The sequence below is a fragment of the Cuculus canorus genome, chromosome Z (assembly GCF_017976375.1).
Source record: "Cuculus canorus isolate bCucCan1 chromosome Z, bCucCan1.pri, whole genome shotgun sequence".
Classification (NCBI taxonomy): Eukaryota; Metazoa; Chordata; class Aves; order Cuculiformes; family Cuculidae; genus Cuculus; species Cuculus canorus.
The window spans coordinates 27,018,123-27,032,919 of NC_071441.1; the positions used below are offsets into that span (position 1 = coordinate 27,018,123).

Consider the following 14,797-nt stretch of genomic DNA (forward strand, 5'->3'; position numbering starts at 1 on the left):
ATATCAGTTTTGCAGGTTTTTATTTTAATCAAATGCAAAATAATGTAGTCTGTAATCAATTTGTGTTGTTTAATTTTTAAATGCAAAAATGCAGTCTGCTCCAGTTTATCTTTTTTCTAGATATATTTTTTTTACCAACAGCAAGCTTCAAAATCCTGTTTTTCTTTTTCAAGAACTTTAGAATAATTATAATGACTATAATGATTACTACTACTACAAAAGAGGTGGAGATGAAATACTAGGATTAGAAATAAAAATCTATTTCAAGTTATGTGCATATTTTCATTTAATAATATAACATATTTTCTAGTAATTGAAGCCTAAAAGCTTTGACCTGCAGTCCTGTTAGCCATTTTCTTGTTTTCACTGTACTGTACTTGTCATTTTGAGAAATGTATCTCAAAACTTTTTGATGGTGCATTGCAACTGGATTTGCTAGTGTTCTGAGCTGAATAATTTCCTTTATCCTCTACAGATTGTAAAAGACATGCAGCAAATGAAAAAAAACCACATGAGGGTAATCAGACAACTAGACAACATAAGGAAAAAAAAACAGGTAAATATTCCAGAACATTAGCATTATTGTTGGGTTATACCATTAGTCAAAATGATACAGAGGGATAAAATTTACATAATGAGATATGCATTTGGGGACCCATTCTAAGTCTCCAGAACTAATGTCAGTGTATCTTTAAGTCTATTTGATCTTACAATATTGTGAAATCTGGTGTTAATTTTTGTCTACGACATTTGTAGAGATTTTTCTAAACTTTATTTGTAACTGACTTTTTTGGTTAAAGGCTATCTCCCTTTAACAATGGACACCATGATTAGAATATTCATGTTTAGGTTGTGCCTCTCAAGAATGATTTTATTGTAAGGGGTTATAACAAGCCGTACTACTTTCCCTCATTTCCGAAATGGAAAGTTTTATGGCCTCTTCTCTGTGGGTACTTTATTATTTTTCCAGTATGGCTTATGGAATAGCAGAATCCCTCTCCTTCTAAATCCTTTCAAATTTATAATGAGGATCCATGGGTACCAGTCCTGTGATCATAATCCTGCAGTTTCTCTCTTCCCTTAGTGGAAGCATTTCTGCATTTCATTAGTCAGTAATTCTCCTAAAGTATGAAATCACCCACATCATCTTTGGCTAAAATGTTCTGAAACCTTTTCTTGCAGCTGTGGCTTCATCTTTTTGCTGATTTATCACATCATTCTCCTTTTCTGGTCCAGAGTAAAACAGGGGCTTAGTTCCTGTGCACATTTATGTTTTCCATACAATTAAAGTTTATTCTGGGTGAAAAGAGAGAAGAGATTCAGAAATTCCTTTGGAACCTCCGGGGGGAAGTAACCAAATTCTTAACACTATCAAGCAAACTTGAGAGAGTCCCTGTATGTAATCTACAAAGGCTTGATATTTTTTGGTAGGGAACAGTACTTCATCTTATTCTCAGAATACCTGCACAATCATTATAATACCTGTGTATATCCATTTCTCTGCTTTTGTAAGAATACAACCCTTCTGCTGTAGCACCTTACAATTTCAATTGACTCTGTAGATCACTAGAAGAAGAGAAATAGAGAAACGGTAAGAACACAGATGCTTAGTAAGAGACAATTGTCCACTGGGCATAGGTGGGGGCAGAGACTGGAATGACCTTTCTTCACAGAGCCTCTCTCGTTTTGGCCACTTTAATGTGTTATTAATTCAAATATCAGAAGTAAAATAATTCCTAGAAATGCTGGAAGTATCTGTGGTTTTTTTAAAGTTTCTCATTTAGTTGTATTTCCATAAAATGTTATTGCCTTATTTAGATGCTACCTGTTTGTGCTACTTATGTCTTTTACTTCCAAGCTTTTGTTTTTTGAGCAAAAATTTATTTTTTAAAAATTTCTTAGCTATTTCTTAGCTTAGGAAGAATTGATTCTGATCTGCTCTTTTGAAGGCTTTGATTTTGACTCCTACAGAAAAACACAGAAAGGTTTACTTTAGCATTAAGTGTTGCTCAAAATCTGCGGCAGGACAAGAAAACAAACCTTCTGTGAGAAATTTTTGCGGACAATTAAAAAGTCTGGAAGAAAGAGAACCAAGCATTACCTCTTGTGGAAACTGTTCTCTTTATCATGCTTGACTTTCATGGTTTCACTGACTATTCTTTTTCTCAACAATCTTTTGCAATTCAGGAGCAGAGAATAACAGCTATAAAGAAACATTATAGTGAGAAAATGAGAAGTTTCAAATGCCAGTTGGAAGCTTACCGAGAGCTGATGAACAAGAGCAATACACACCAGCAAGATACAATTAAGGTAATCAAGAAGTACAGCTTTTAAAAGAGGGCAAGCATGACAGGTACTTCCAGAGGCTGCAGGAGCAGGCTGTATAAGTAATAATTTCTTCTTAGAGACAGACAGTCAAATGGAGACCCGTAGTTTGTGAAATTAATGCAAAACTATGACTGTGTCCTTCTGGGAACAAATAAAGTCTTAGATAATATGTTTCCAAAACAATTGCATCTTCAAGCCCCTGAAGTAAATGCAGTGTGGAATTCTCTTATATTGCCTGTGCTTACATGCTTGGAGCTTTGTTTTTATGAAAAAGTAAAGTATAAAGATATTCACAGAATATATAGGAAGTGCAATGTTTTTCTGGTGATGAACAAACAAGGTTTACCCTTTTTCTCCTTTTATTCCACTACTGAGGAAAAGGTTCAGCATGTTCCCTCCTTTAGGAAGGGTCTTTAGAAGCAGACCGCCTCTGAATGCAAGCAGTCATTGTAAAGCAGTCAATTTTTATTATTTTTGTGCAAGATCACTAGGACTTAGAAGCCTGGTCCAAATATTATGACTTCTCAACGTGTGTAAACCTGAAAAGAAACCCACAAAACTATAAGTCTTCTTGAAAACTGAAACACTGGTATAGATGTTGTAATCACTTTTACCCTATTCTACTATCTTCAGAGCCTGAGGGAAAGAAACAAACAACTGATCCAAGAGAAAGACGATCTCCTTCACCAAATGCAGCAACAAACAGAACAATGGGAAGAAGAAAAGGTAGACAAAGCTAGTTTGGGTTCTGGTTTTGAATTTACAATGTTCTTATTACCATTTCCAATGTGTGTTATTTACCAGAACCTAGAGGACATGGAAACAACACTGTCTGTCCTTAGATACATACATCTAAATCAGCTAAGACTGAACTGCTCTGCACCTGCCTTCTTTTTTTTTCAGAACATGCAAGTAGATTTTCAGTCTTTAAGCACCAATAAAGATGACATGCATTTTTCGTCATACTGTATTATTCTTTCAATAAAAAATATTAGATCGTGATTTTTCTCTCTCATTTACCATTCCATCATTTTCTTAGAATTGATACATTGGCTACTACAACACTGCAGTGCAACTGGTTGATGTAGCAGCAAAACTTCCTCACTTGGTAGTTCCCAGGAAAAAGAGTTGCACTTAAAATTCTCTGGGTTTTCGAGATTACTCTGTGATAATTCAACTTCAGTTCACTAAAGACCTGAAATGGCTGCTGAGTTTGTTAGTAAATACATGAAATTCAACCATGCTTTTTAACAGAAAATATTCATTGTATTACTGCAAGACCTGTATTTAGGGAGATCTTAGCTAACGTTGTGGTGGGGTGGAGAGTCTCAAACCAGATTCTTTTTTGCGTCTATGAAACTGGATGCAGATTCCTGAAGGATATTGGAATGAAAGTCGCAGCAAAGACATTTATGCTTTTGGGGTGGGAGGTGGGTTTGAGGTTTTTGGGGAGTTGTTTGAGGGTTTCATTTAATTTGAATGAGGTAGCATCACCTTTTCATTAAATTTTGCACAGCATCAGCATTTGAAATTAAGGTTTTCTCTTTTCAAACATTTTCAGTAATGTTTATCACCATAATGCCCTATTCCTGAATGATAAACTTTGAAAAATCAGTCTTTACAATGCTCTAAGGTTTGTAGAAAGAAGGAATATCTTCTATTAGACCAAATAATGCTTGCAAGATTTGAATCACACAACTATTTCTTCAGGGCTGCCTTAGGACTGTGCTTCCAAAGCTTTTGTTCTTTAGCTGTTTCCCGAGTCTCTATAATTTTTTGTCTTATCTTTCACTATGTGGACAAATGCTGAAGAAAATAAAAGCATAGGACATCTTGGTACAGTCTCTTGTGAAAACATTAGAGTCTGAACAGTCTCTGGTTTATTTCTACACTTTCTTTTCTAGTAACAGCAAATTACTACACAACATTCCATTTCACTAGTCTGTGCCTATAAACAGCGACATTAATTCACTATCATTGACTACTCGTTCCAAGAAAAATTAATGAAAACTGGTAATATTAATTTCCTGTTATCTTCCTTTTTTTTGTCTTGCAGGTCTGGATTCAAAAAAATTTGCATAAAAACATAGATTATCTTTATACACAGCACACACTGAGTGAGTTTTTTTTATTTCAGCCACAGTTTCTTGCTATTTTCTTTCCTCTTTGCTTATCTGTTTATACTGAGTTGCACACAGGCTGAAATCAGTATAATCCTTTCTATTGCAGTAATGTGTCACAGGTGGAATAATAAGCTACAAATGATACCTGTCATGACTTCAAACTCATTAGCATAACTGGCTTATTATAGTCAGCAATGATTTTTGAGTACATTTATTTCAGCACTTGTAGCATTCTATTTTGAATTTCAAAACAAAACAAAGCACAGATCCTTTAAAATTATTTGAGTTTAGTAAATACATGAAACTCTTCATTACTATTAGTTAGTTAAAATCTACAGGGAGATAATTTTGCCTACCTAGACAATATTCTTGGAACTGCATATTAGAAATGCTTAAGTTGCTCTTACCTGTTTCTTATTGTTTTCAATTTAGCTTTGCAGGAACTTCACAACATCAGTCTATACGTGAAAAGAATGCATAGCCTCGTGAATTTCCAGATAAAAAAGCTTCAGCAAAAGTCTGAAAAAACAGAAAGAGAAAAAGAAGATGTGTCAGTGATTTTACAATTAAAAACAGAACAAGTGAGCACAAAAATGGAAATGTAAATGGTTCTCTTTATGATTATTGCAGGTGTTTCAAAGGTAATCAGGCCAACTCGAGTGAAGGCTGAAGTAAACCATGGCACTCACTGACAGTAAAAACTGTACAACTATATACATGGCTTGAGAATGATACATTGGTGATGAATGATTAAAACACATCCTTCTGTGATCAGTGAGAGAACACTATTGCTACAGTGATTATAATATAGGATAGAATAAACTTTGCTAACAAACCTATTAAAGATCTACTTCTTTGGATTATAAAAACTATATCCTTTTTCTTTTCTGCATTTTTACTCTACCTTGCTCATTAAAATCATGGCGATTTCATGTGAATTGAATGGAAATCTATAACCTGGCTTAATGTATAAGAGTTATCTTTGTGGCCCCACAGGTAGCTAATGAAGAAGAGGAGCCTGAATGGTCAATGGAAAAGGGATATTTTTGGCAAGCATGCACCATCTTGCAAATGATACAGCTGTCTTTACAGAAACGAGAGAGAGAAGTCACTGAGATCCTATGGAGTGAAAGAAGATACAACAAGGCAATGAAGCCTCAAATTGCAGTACTAGAATTCATGAAAACTCTCATCAAGAAGGTAAGAACTCATTTACTGCAAAGATGGAAAATTATTATATTGGGTTTTCTAAAAACTTCAAAATGGAAAAACAGTGTGTTTTAATTTATTATTGTTATTGTCCTATAATATGGAAAAGATGTTTTACATATGTTGATTTAAAGGTAAGATTTTCAGAATGATGCATGGGAATAAAGAAATATGAACGCTGAAAGTCAGCTTATAGAAAACTGATGAGGCCAACTTGCACACTCCTTAACTGGCCTTGTTTTAAAACATGAACTAGTAAAGTGTAAGAATAGCATGATGGAAAAAAACATGGATTTCTATCCCTCTGATCAGGTGAACTACACAAATTACATAATAGGTGTGCCAGCGTTACAGAAAATATGATCTAATTTTTGGTTCATTGTAGGTCCACACCATATATTGTGATGTCCCTGAAGCACAACAGTACATCAGTCAGCTTATGAGGAAGAACGAGGATGAAAAGGCTGATTGGAAAGAAGTCTTTAATATTGCTCAAGCTGATATTCTGTCATATGAAGTATTTAATGGAAAGGAGCCTATGGATGAAAAAAGGTATATTGGGTAGTTAATAAAGCAGAAAAAAGGTATACTGGATAGTTAATAAAGCAGAGACAGAAATTGTACAGAAAAACAATGAGTTGTCTTGAGAGACCAAGTACATTTTAAAGAATACTATTATAATTTCCAGATATAGATAGGGGAGGGGGGGAAGAAAATAGAGTCTACATTTATATTGAGGAAGAAATCAAGGAACTTAGAAACACGAGCTACAAAAAGCAGGAAAATATTTTAGCTTACCTGGCTTATGCAAGCTTTATCCCGTGTATTGTAAATTATACTGAAATTAGCTTGTTTGGCAAGCCTGTGCTACAACATCAGCATCTTTTTCTTCTTATGTGTTTAGCAAATATTTCTTCCTCATATTCCAGGTAATTGCATCTTTTTCTTTTCTTTTACTTATTTAAGTAACCAGTTCCTTGCACACACTGCTCTTTTGTTTGTTTTGTTTTGGTTTGGTTTTTTTCCCATGACAGGACACAGATCTCAATGCAGCTTTTCAGAAATCTTGGGAATGCGAAGTCTGAATTAGAATATGTTGAAACTGAGAAAATTGTGTTTGATTGTATCCAGACAGGGGAAATCCCCAATTGGATTGAAAGGGATTGTCTTTATGTAGCCTTGACAGGTGAGAAATCCTCTTGCCAAGTCAGAGTAGCCTAATTATCCTCAGTCAATGCACTTTTGAATATAAGGAAACATAGGAAAGCAGTAAAAGGCACTTAGAAGCATGCTACTGCCGTGTCATAAGGTATCCAATGAAACAACTTCAGTTACATGCATTTTAATGAATTACTATGTGTATTTTAATACTGGGTCATAGCTTGTAGGCACACAGTTTCCACATTTACCCCACTGTTCATCTCCTCTTTTGTTTATCTGTCATTTTGAAAATTAGGTGTCTTTTGTATATTTTGTTTAAATATCTCAGTGGATGTCCAAGGTAAACACACCCAGAATCCCCCCAGATTTAGCAGCCATGCACTGAATACAGCAGCAAATGGAGAATTTGGAAGGAAGTAGAGCCTTTTGAAGAAAACTTTAAAATATCCATTGAATGAATGTAACACATTGTGCTCATCTGAGAGGACTACTAGAAAACTTTTGTGAAATATTTGGCTTGCTTTTTCTATGACTCTGCAATATAATAGGACTTTTTGGTAGTTTAGGCAGGACAGAAAGGTAGTTGTGGACTTCTGTTTGAGACAATTACTATTTCTAATTTACAATGTTTACTGTGCTGTACTTTTATTACACGTAACTATATAACTCATGGAACTCTCCAGAAGATCCTGCAACATTATCTGAGGAGACAGTGCCACCATCCAGAGGAGCTCTTGCAGAAGTTTAAACCAACACCAAGGTAATAAATTTACAATGTATCATCCCACGTGGTTGTAAAACAAAGGTATTAAAAATAGTCTCCTTTTCATAACTATTTTTTAAGGGATTTGAGATTTGCTCTGGCTTATATCATTTGATGTCTGTATATGCATTTTTTTCCAAAATACAAATCTCAGCAGAAATTATGTACAGAAATGTGCATTTATATGCCTGTAGCTCCTAAGCACACTTACATTAGCTTTGCTAAATGTTGAAATATTTGGTGTTACCCTTCTGTATATGAATAGGTTCCCATGTTTTATTTTTACATTTCTATATCCATTTTACTATTCACATACAAATATTTTTACACATCTTGATGGCCCTGGATGCCTGCAACTAGTAAATATATGTTAATGTCTTCATATATCTAAGATTTTGGATGCACAGATTTCCTGTTTGGTAGTAGGTTTCGATGAAATATTGTCTAATCTGCATTTACATCACAGTAAACAACTGAAAGAAATAACTGTTTGAATTGAGTTTTCTCTGTTGAAAGTGACCTGGACATGTGCTTTCATGATGCAACAAAAGCCAGAGTGCAATAGTTAATTTATTATATTACTGTTGTTGGATCTCAAAGTGAATAGCACCAGAACTGCCTGGAATCATTATCTCCCCTATGCATACTTTAACCTCACAACTATCATCTCAAATTAATTCACATAAAATCCTCATGGGTAAGTAATGAGCACAAACTGTAAACTATTTATGTAATTATTAACTGTACTATTTGTTGCAGTTTTGTTTTGCTTTAAGTTTGCCAAAGAACAAAGGAAAACAGAGAGAGATACTGACACTGGAAAAAGTTCCTGTGTTGGAGACAGACATCGGAGAGAAAGATGTAAACAGGGAAGTACTTTCTGCAGTATCACTGGTGTGGAAAATGAATTGGAAGAATTAATAGTCCATGGTTCACGATATATGAGAAATGTTATGCATACATTGAAGTGATTTCAAAATTTTATACCTTGTAAGAAATATTCCTAAGGCATCTTAAAAAAAATCAAAAACAACACCACAAAAGCCAGCTTTATAATAACCTGAAAGAGTCTGCCTGAACAAAGATGTCTGAATCAAACAACTATAGATCTGCTTGCAAGTGGAAAAGATGCATCTTACCAAGCTTTTGATGTCTAAAATGGGGCATCTAACGTCCAAGAAATATCTGGAGAGAAATGACTCCAAATGGTAATTTTCCTCAATGAAACATAAGTCTCTACAATTCACTTCATGCTGTCCCACCTTAAGACTCAGTGCTTATTTTAAAGGGCTGTCTCTTGTTCCATACTAAGCCCTTTAACTCTTCAGCCTCTGGTTTTTTTTTTCTTCAATAAAAAATGAGATTGAAAAAATTGTATTTCTAGTCAATCAAAGAACACATGAAGGCAAAGATAGTGGTCATTGTTGCTGAAAGCAACCACTTGTTGTCTTTAGCAAATGGTTGTTGAAGACAATAATACTAAGTTCCTGAAAGAAAATGTAAGTTGCAAATTTAGATATTAAATGTGCACTCTTAGGGCTGGGGATTTTTTCAACTGCTAGACATAAGTACCTGAGGCTATGCGTGATTTGTTTGCATTACTCAACTGAGTTAAGTCCCTAATAGTACTGCCCATATGCTAAGCTGAAAATAAGTTTTACTGCAGCCCTGACCTGGCATTCAGAAGGTAACATCCCTAACCTTTAATTTTTATTGCATGTCTGTTCATTATGTGCTGCTTCTAAATTTGAATTACCTATCCATAAAGAACACTGTCTACAGATGAATCTTACCTCTATGACAGTGCTTTTGTGCAAACAAATTGTTAAGGGTATTATAAATACAGACTGCTGGGAACACAATGTCTGCTTCTGAGTGTCCTTATTGTATTTACGGCCTATTTCAATTGAGCTGTTAGTTCACTTTTCTGCAGTAAGACCATTGAAAGTGAATGCAAGAGAAAAGAAACAAGAACATAGATGTCATTAAAATATAGATGCATTATGATGATGATGCTCAAGAGAAAAACAACTAGAATAGGTAAAGAAGAGGGTGATTGTGAGTGTTTAGTGATGAAAATACCAATCCAGGTTGCACGACCATTGATGATCAGTCCTAGCATCGGATAGAACTGGACCAGTTCCAGTCCATCGCAGGGAGAGAAGAAAACTGAATATTAGTGAAACCTGTATACAAACTACTAGCATGATGTACACATAGACCACCTCATTAAGGTCCCTTCCAACCCAACTGATTTTCTACCGCAGTTAGAATTTTTATGTATTTGGTGGTGTGACAAATAAGGACAGTATAAATCAGCTTTAAAATAAGAAATCATTTTAAAAAACAGAGTTCTGTAATAGGTCAAAGGGGATTTTTGAACTGTAGTGCAGCTATCGTCCTGTCTAGCCTAAAATAATTGAATATTTTACATGTAAGAGTGGAAAATAAAATAAACTGTCCAAAAAGAAATAACTTTGTTAAACTTATTGGTTAACTTTATTAAGTATTCACACACTTCCCCACCTGAAAAGATTGTGTAAAGGTTTGTGAAGAATGTTTAACAAAATTCTCCTTATTTTTTTAACATTGTTCTAAAGCTTAAATTGCAGCTCCTGCCTTCAGTTAATCTCATGTCTATGTAAGTTTACTGAAGCAATTCCATGGCTTAATAGCCAGTTTTTTTAGTTACTAGTTTTTATATATATTTTTTTTTTTTTTTTGGTGCTGCAACAGATAGAAAAGTATTGATGTCTTTACTAGGTAATTGATTTTTACTTACTGTTAATGTCAATATTAAGACTAAGAATTAAATCTATTAAAATTATTAAGAAATATAATTAAAATTATTCAGAAAAAAAAGATTTAAACTAGCAGCTATTACATGCTTTAAAATTAATTAAATTAACCAATACACCATACATGTCAAAAATAAGAATAAGAAAACAAAGTCCATTTGATTTTTATAAGAATCATTCAAGTAAAGGATATACTAACCAAGATAAGCAAGTAAAAAGTGTACTATATGGTATCACTGAATTGATAATTTGCTTCTCCTCCACTTGGGCCAGATATTTAATTGCATTTCTGAAGCTACATCTGCAGAAACAAGTCTCTGACTGAGACAGTCAACATATCTAGATCTTATTGAAAGAAGTGAAAAATATAAGTTCTAGTAAACACAGTTATTTTTGCTTTCTAATGTCTTAAAGAATTGATTACTAGTTGTTTGGGGTACTTTTCAGTAGCTGTTATACTTTCATACTTTATTTTTCTTTTAAAGCTGAAAAGAAACTCAGTCTTTCTCCCTTGTAAGCTCCCAAAAAAAATCCTGGTTTGGAAGGGACTAATGCATTTTATTGCACTTTTGCACATGAAAAAAATTAATTTTACTTTAAATAAAACCAAAATGAAGACTAAAATATCAAAGCTGAAAAGAGAATATTTGGATCATCTCAGCCGATAAAAATTAAAAAAAAAACACAAACCACAACAAAATCCCCAACGTTATATCCAAGAAATTCTGACTGTTTCTATCTTGTATAAATTTACTCCTTGTTTTCCCTTCTAAAGGATGCTTATGATACATTACAGCAGTATTGCAAGTCCCTGATTTTTTTATTTTACTATTCGTGTGGTACATAGAAACAAGTAAACAAACAAAAAATGATGAAAAAAATATATAATCAAATGAAAGGTCAGTATACTGAAAGAATAAATAATAATTTAGAAAAATCACAGTATTCTGAAGTTCATTTAAAAATGCTTTTATCTTACTAGGGAAGAATCCTTGCTGTAGAAGTCAAGTACTCTACGAGAAAACTTTTGTGTAAAATAAATCTTATTTGGCACATCTAATATTTTGACCTACAAGCAAGCGAATGGAAATATTTAATCTAGGTCATAAAATACTAGATTATTTTTAAGTAAAATTTGGCTGATTTCTTATTAAATTTTATCAATTTATTATTGAATATTTATTTAGATGTCTGTGGTAAAAAAAAAAAATTATCCTGGAGAAAGAAAAATCAACGTAAGAAATCAGCACTAAAGTGCAAGATAAAACTCTCAGAATGTGTAGATATATGGGTTGTCTAATATGTCGATATTCTAATATCAGATAAACCAGATAAAACACTGGTGTATTAGAAAAAAAAGAAGGAAGTCTGTGAAGTTTTTCAACTCATTATTCTAAACTGAATACTGAAACTTCCCATAAATACCACTTAAAAACTTAAAATGCCTTATTTAATATCCGCTAGTGTCCCTGCCCATGGCAGGGAGGCTGGAATTAGATGACCTTTAAGGTCACTTCCAACCCACACCATTCTATGATTCATTCTATGAAAAGACATCATCACAGGTACTTACTATATTATCATTTGATAAGTTTGTAGCTTTTTTTCGTGGCTTATGCTTAGAGCATTAGAAATGCCTCTGAAATTATTTCAAAATGAAACAAAAAATACAAAAGCTTGTCATCCAAGTCTTTGCATGGTATTGTACATATCGTGATTAATAGACTTGGCTGTAATCTGGTTTATATGGGATGTAGGACTGCAAGTACCTTAGACATTCCTGCTAAAATTATTCTTGCAAGTTCAATTAGTATTTTGTTAAATATATATCCTGACTAATGGTAAATTATACAAGAACAGAATCAACCTCAGTACCTTTCTCCAAAAGCAATGATAATAATCTTCAGAAAAACTCTGAGACTATTGATCTAGCGATTGATCTCATTCATGTTTCATAACTAGACAGTAAAACTGTTGAATCCTGAGTAACAAGAAATGTGAACAGTGTTATATTAGAAATAAGAACTAAACATCTGTCTTCAATCATTTTCTGAAATACTTTTGAATAACAGAATTAAAATGTTCTGCTGTTTCATCTCAGCTGAAATGTAAAGGCATAGGTAATTTAATCTGCCTGAATATTTGTTTAACAGGTTGCTTTATGCAGATTTTGTGATTCAAAGCTACAAACTACTTGTTAAAATAAGAAACAGTAGGGTTGACTTTAGCAGATTTCCTGAGAAAAATATTCTTTCCTTGTTCTAGAAGGAACCCGACCTTCCTAATTCAGGACAGGTTTGCAGAAACAAATACTAGGAATTTATTACATTTTGAATTTTCTTAGAATAAAACAGAGCTGAGGGGGGTTTTCATGCCTTTGAAAATTTCTAGTTTGAGAATCATGAAGGCAAAACCTGTTCATATCTAAAATGTGCCTCTCTTGTTTGCCAGCGTGGAAGCAGGAAGAAGGATAACTAAAGCACAAGATATAGGTAGGAGATCTGGGAGCAAAACTATGCTGATCATTACTGAGTCTGCAAGGAGAAAGCAGAATATGTCAGTATCAAAACAATCTTGTATTACCCTGAAACACCATTTCCACAGATAATTGCCTAAAATCAGTAAATAATCAAGATATTTCCTAAGTTCTCCTCAAAATAGAGGGTAAGGAATGTTTGTTTTCCTGAGGCAAATACCATGAGTCATCTTCCATTTTAACATATACTCTTTTTACTAGACTTTAGAAAACTGGACTCTACCTAAAACCAGATCAGGAGAACTCTGACAGTTACAGTCACAAAGCGTTAATGACATAAAAATTGACCAAAAAAAAAAAAAAAAAAAAAACAAAACCCAAACAACTCTGTCCTCTCAGAAGGGAAGATGATTTTTAAAAAATTGAAAAATATTTCTACTATTGAAAGTTTGCATTATGATATAGTTTTATGGAGAAAAATGTTCAGAACCAGAAAAGTATTGGTTCCCAAACATATTTGCATTTTACATTAGCTTAATCACGAAACTTAAACTTTGCAATTAATTTATACAGGTAATAGTCAAATTCACTTTTTGGTTACATGATTTATTAATTAATTGTGTACAAAGAACTCATAGGCTCATAACCATAGCATAGCACTTATAATTTAGCTCTCTTGCTAGCAGAAAAAGCTGAAAGAATTTAAACGTTGCATTTGAATCTTACCAGCACGTTTCTGCCCTATTCTAACCTGGAAGATGGATTTTTGATCTAGGTTGTGTTCAGGGGCTGCCTCTTAGCTCTCCAGGACACCCAACTTGAAATGCATCAATTCCTAGGACAATTAGCTTGTCCACCTTAGTAATGGCTTTCTCATTATCTTAGAAAGTGATAAAACTCTGTTATTACTTTATATCTATTTTTGATAGCACAGTTCCAGCAAAAATGTAATGTTCTTGGTATCATTACAACACAGAGAAGCATTGTAGATGTGACACTCTTCAGAACAGGGCAGGTTATATGTAAGATAAAAACAGTGTTCCTATGTGCAGATCTCAAATTAACGCTTCTCAGTCTCACCTGCTTTCTCCCTCATGTGAGAACTGCAATTGAACTAACTTTTATCTAAAATGGAAATAGCAATCTCATCATACAAATTTATTTTTACTATGCTCATTTCAGTAGATGTAAAAAGTATTCTTGAACATCAACACAAAAATATAGTTTGCTTTGAAGGATCATAATAATTAAAAAAAAAGGAGAGGTTTCACAATAGGAATGCAAGACAGTGACAGCATGGTGCAAATTCAGCTGGGTTGACAGAATATATAGGGAAGGTGAGTCTTAATTTAGAGAGGGCTGGTTTCTTTAACCTTAGGCTAACGTATGCTTTTCACTGTGCTCACACCTTTTGCAAAAGAATAAGTAGAAAAAAGATTACCTATGACATGTGTACTAGTATCGGTGTTATACTGCATCTATCTGAAAAAAAATATGATTTTTGCCTGCTAAAATTCAGACAAGTTTTTCCAGACAGTGCAGGCTTTATTTATAATTTTTAAAACATTAAAGGCAAATTTCTGACAGTTTTCATCTGTTGTGTTTCACAAAAAACATACCTTTGCCTGGTGGCAGAACTGTTCATCTCCCAGAGAAATGTATCTCACTGTACCTGAACTAAAAATCACCTCAACCTAAACAGTTACCATCATTACTGAAAACACACTCTTTCACTTGGATGCCATTTTCCAAAACAGATTTCCCCCAGACCTGATCCTTGTCCAAGAAAAGAAATGGGACCTCCTCTTCAGTCCTGACTTCCTCTCATTTTGTCCTCCAGGTTTTGGCTGATTGTTCATGTGACAGCCTTTCACCTTTTCAACAATTAGACAGTCCAGTTTACCACGTAGAAACAAAGATGAATGCTATAAATGACAGT

General features: G+C 33.7%; 1 protein-coding gene across 1 annotated transcript in view; it reads left to right on the plus strand.

Moving 5' to 3' along the window:
- LOC128850374 (uncharacterized) overlaps positions 1–7,569 on the plus strand; it is a 23,417-nt gene extending 15,848 nt beyond the window's left edge. The window contains exons 6-14 of the mRNA XM_054054012.1: positions 476–556; positions 2,188–2,310; positions 2,962–3,054; positions 4,385–4,445; positions 4,884–5,032; positions 5,448–5,651; positions 6,046–6,212; positions 6,695–6,846; positions 7,505–7,569. Coding sequence (XP_053909987.1) covers positions 476–556; positions 2,188–2,310; positions 2,962–3,054; positions 4,385–4,445; positions 4,884–5,032; positions 5,448–5,651; positions 6,046–6,212; positions 6,695–6,846; positions 7,505–7,569 — 1,095 coding nt within the window. The remainder of the gene's footprint in view (positions 1–475; positions 557–2,187; positions 2,311–2,961; positions 3,055–4,384; positions 4,446–4,883; positions 5,033–5,447; positions 5,652–6,045; positions 6,213–6,694; positions 6,847–7,504) is intronic.
- Positions 7,570–14,797: the final 7,228 nt, after the last annotated feature.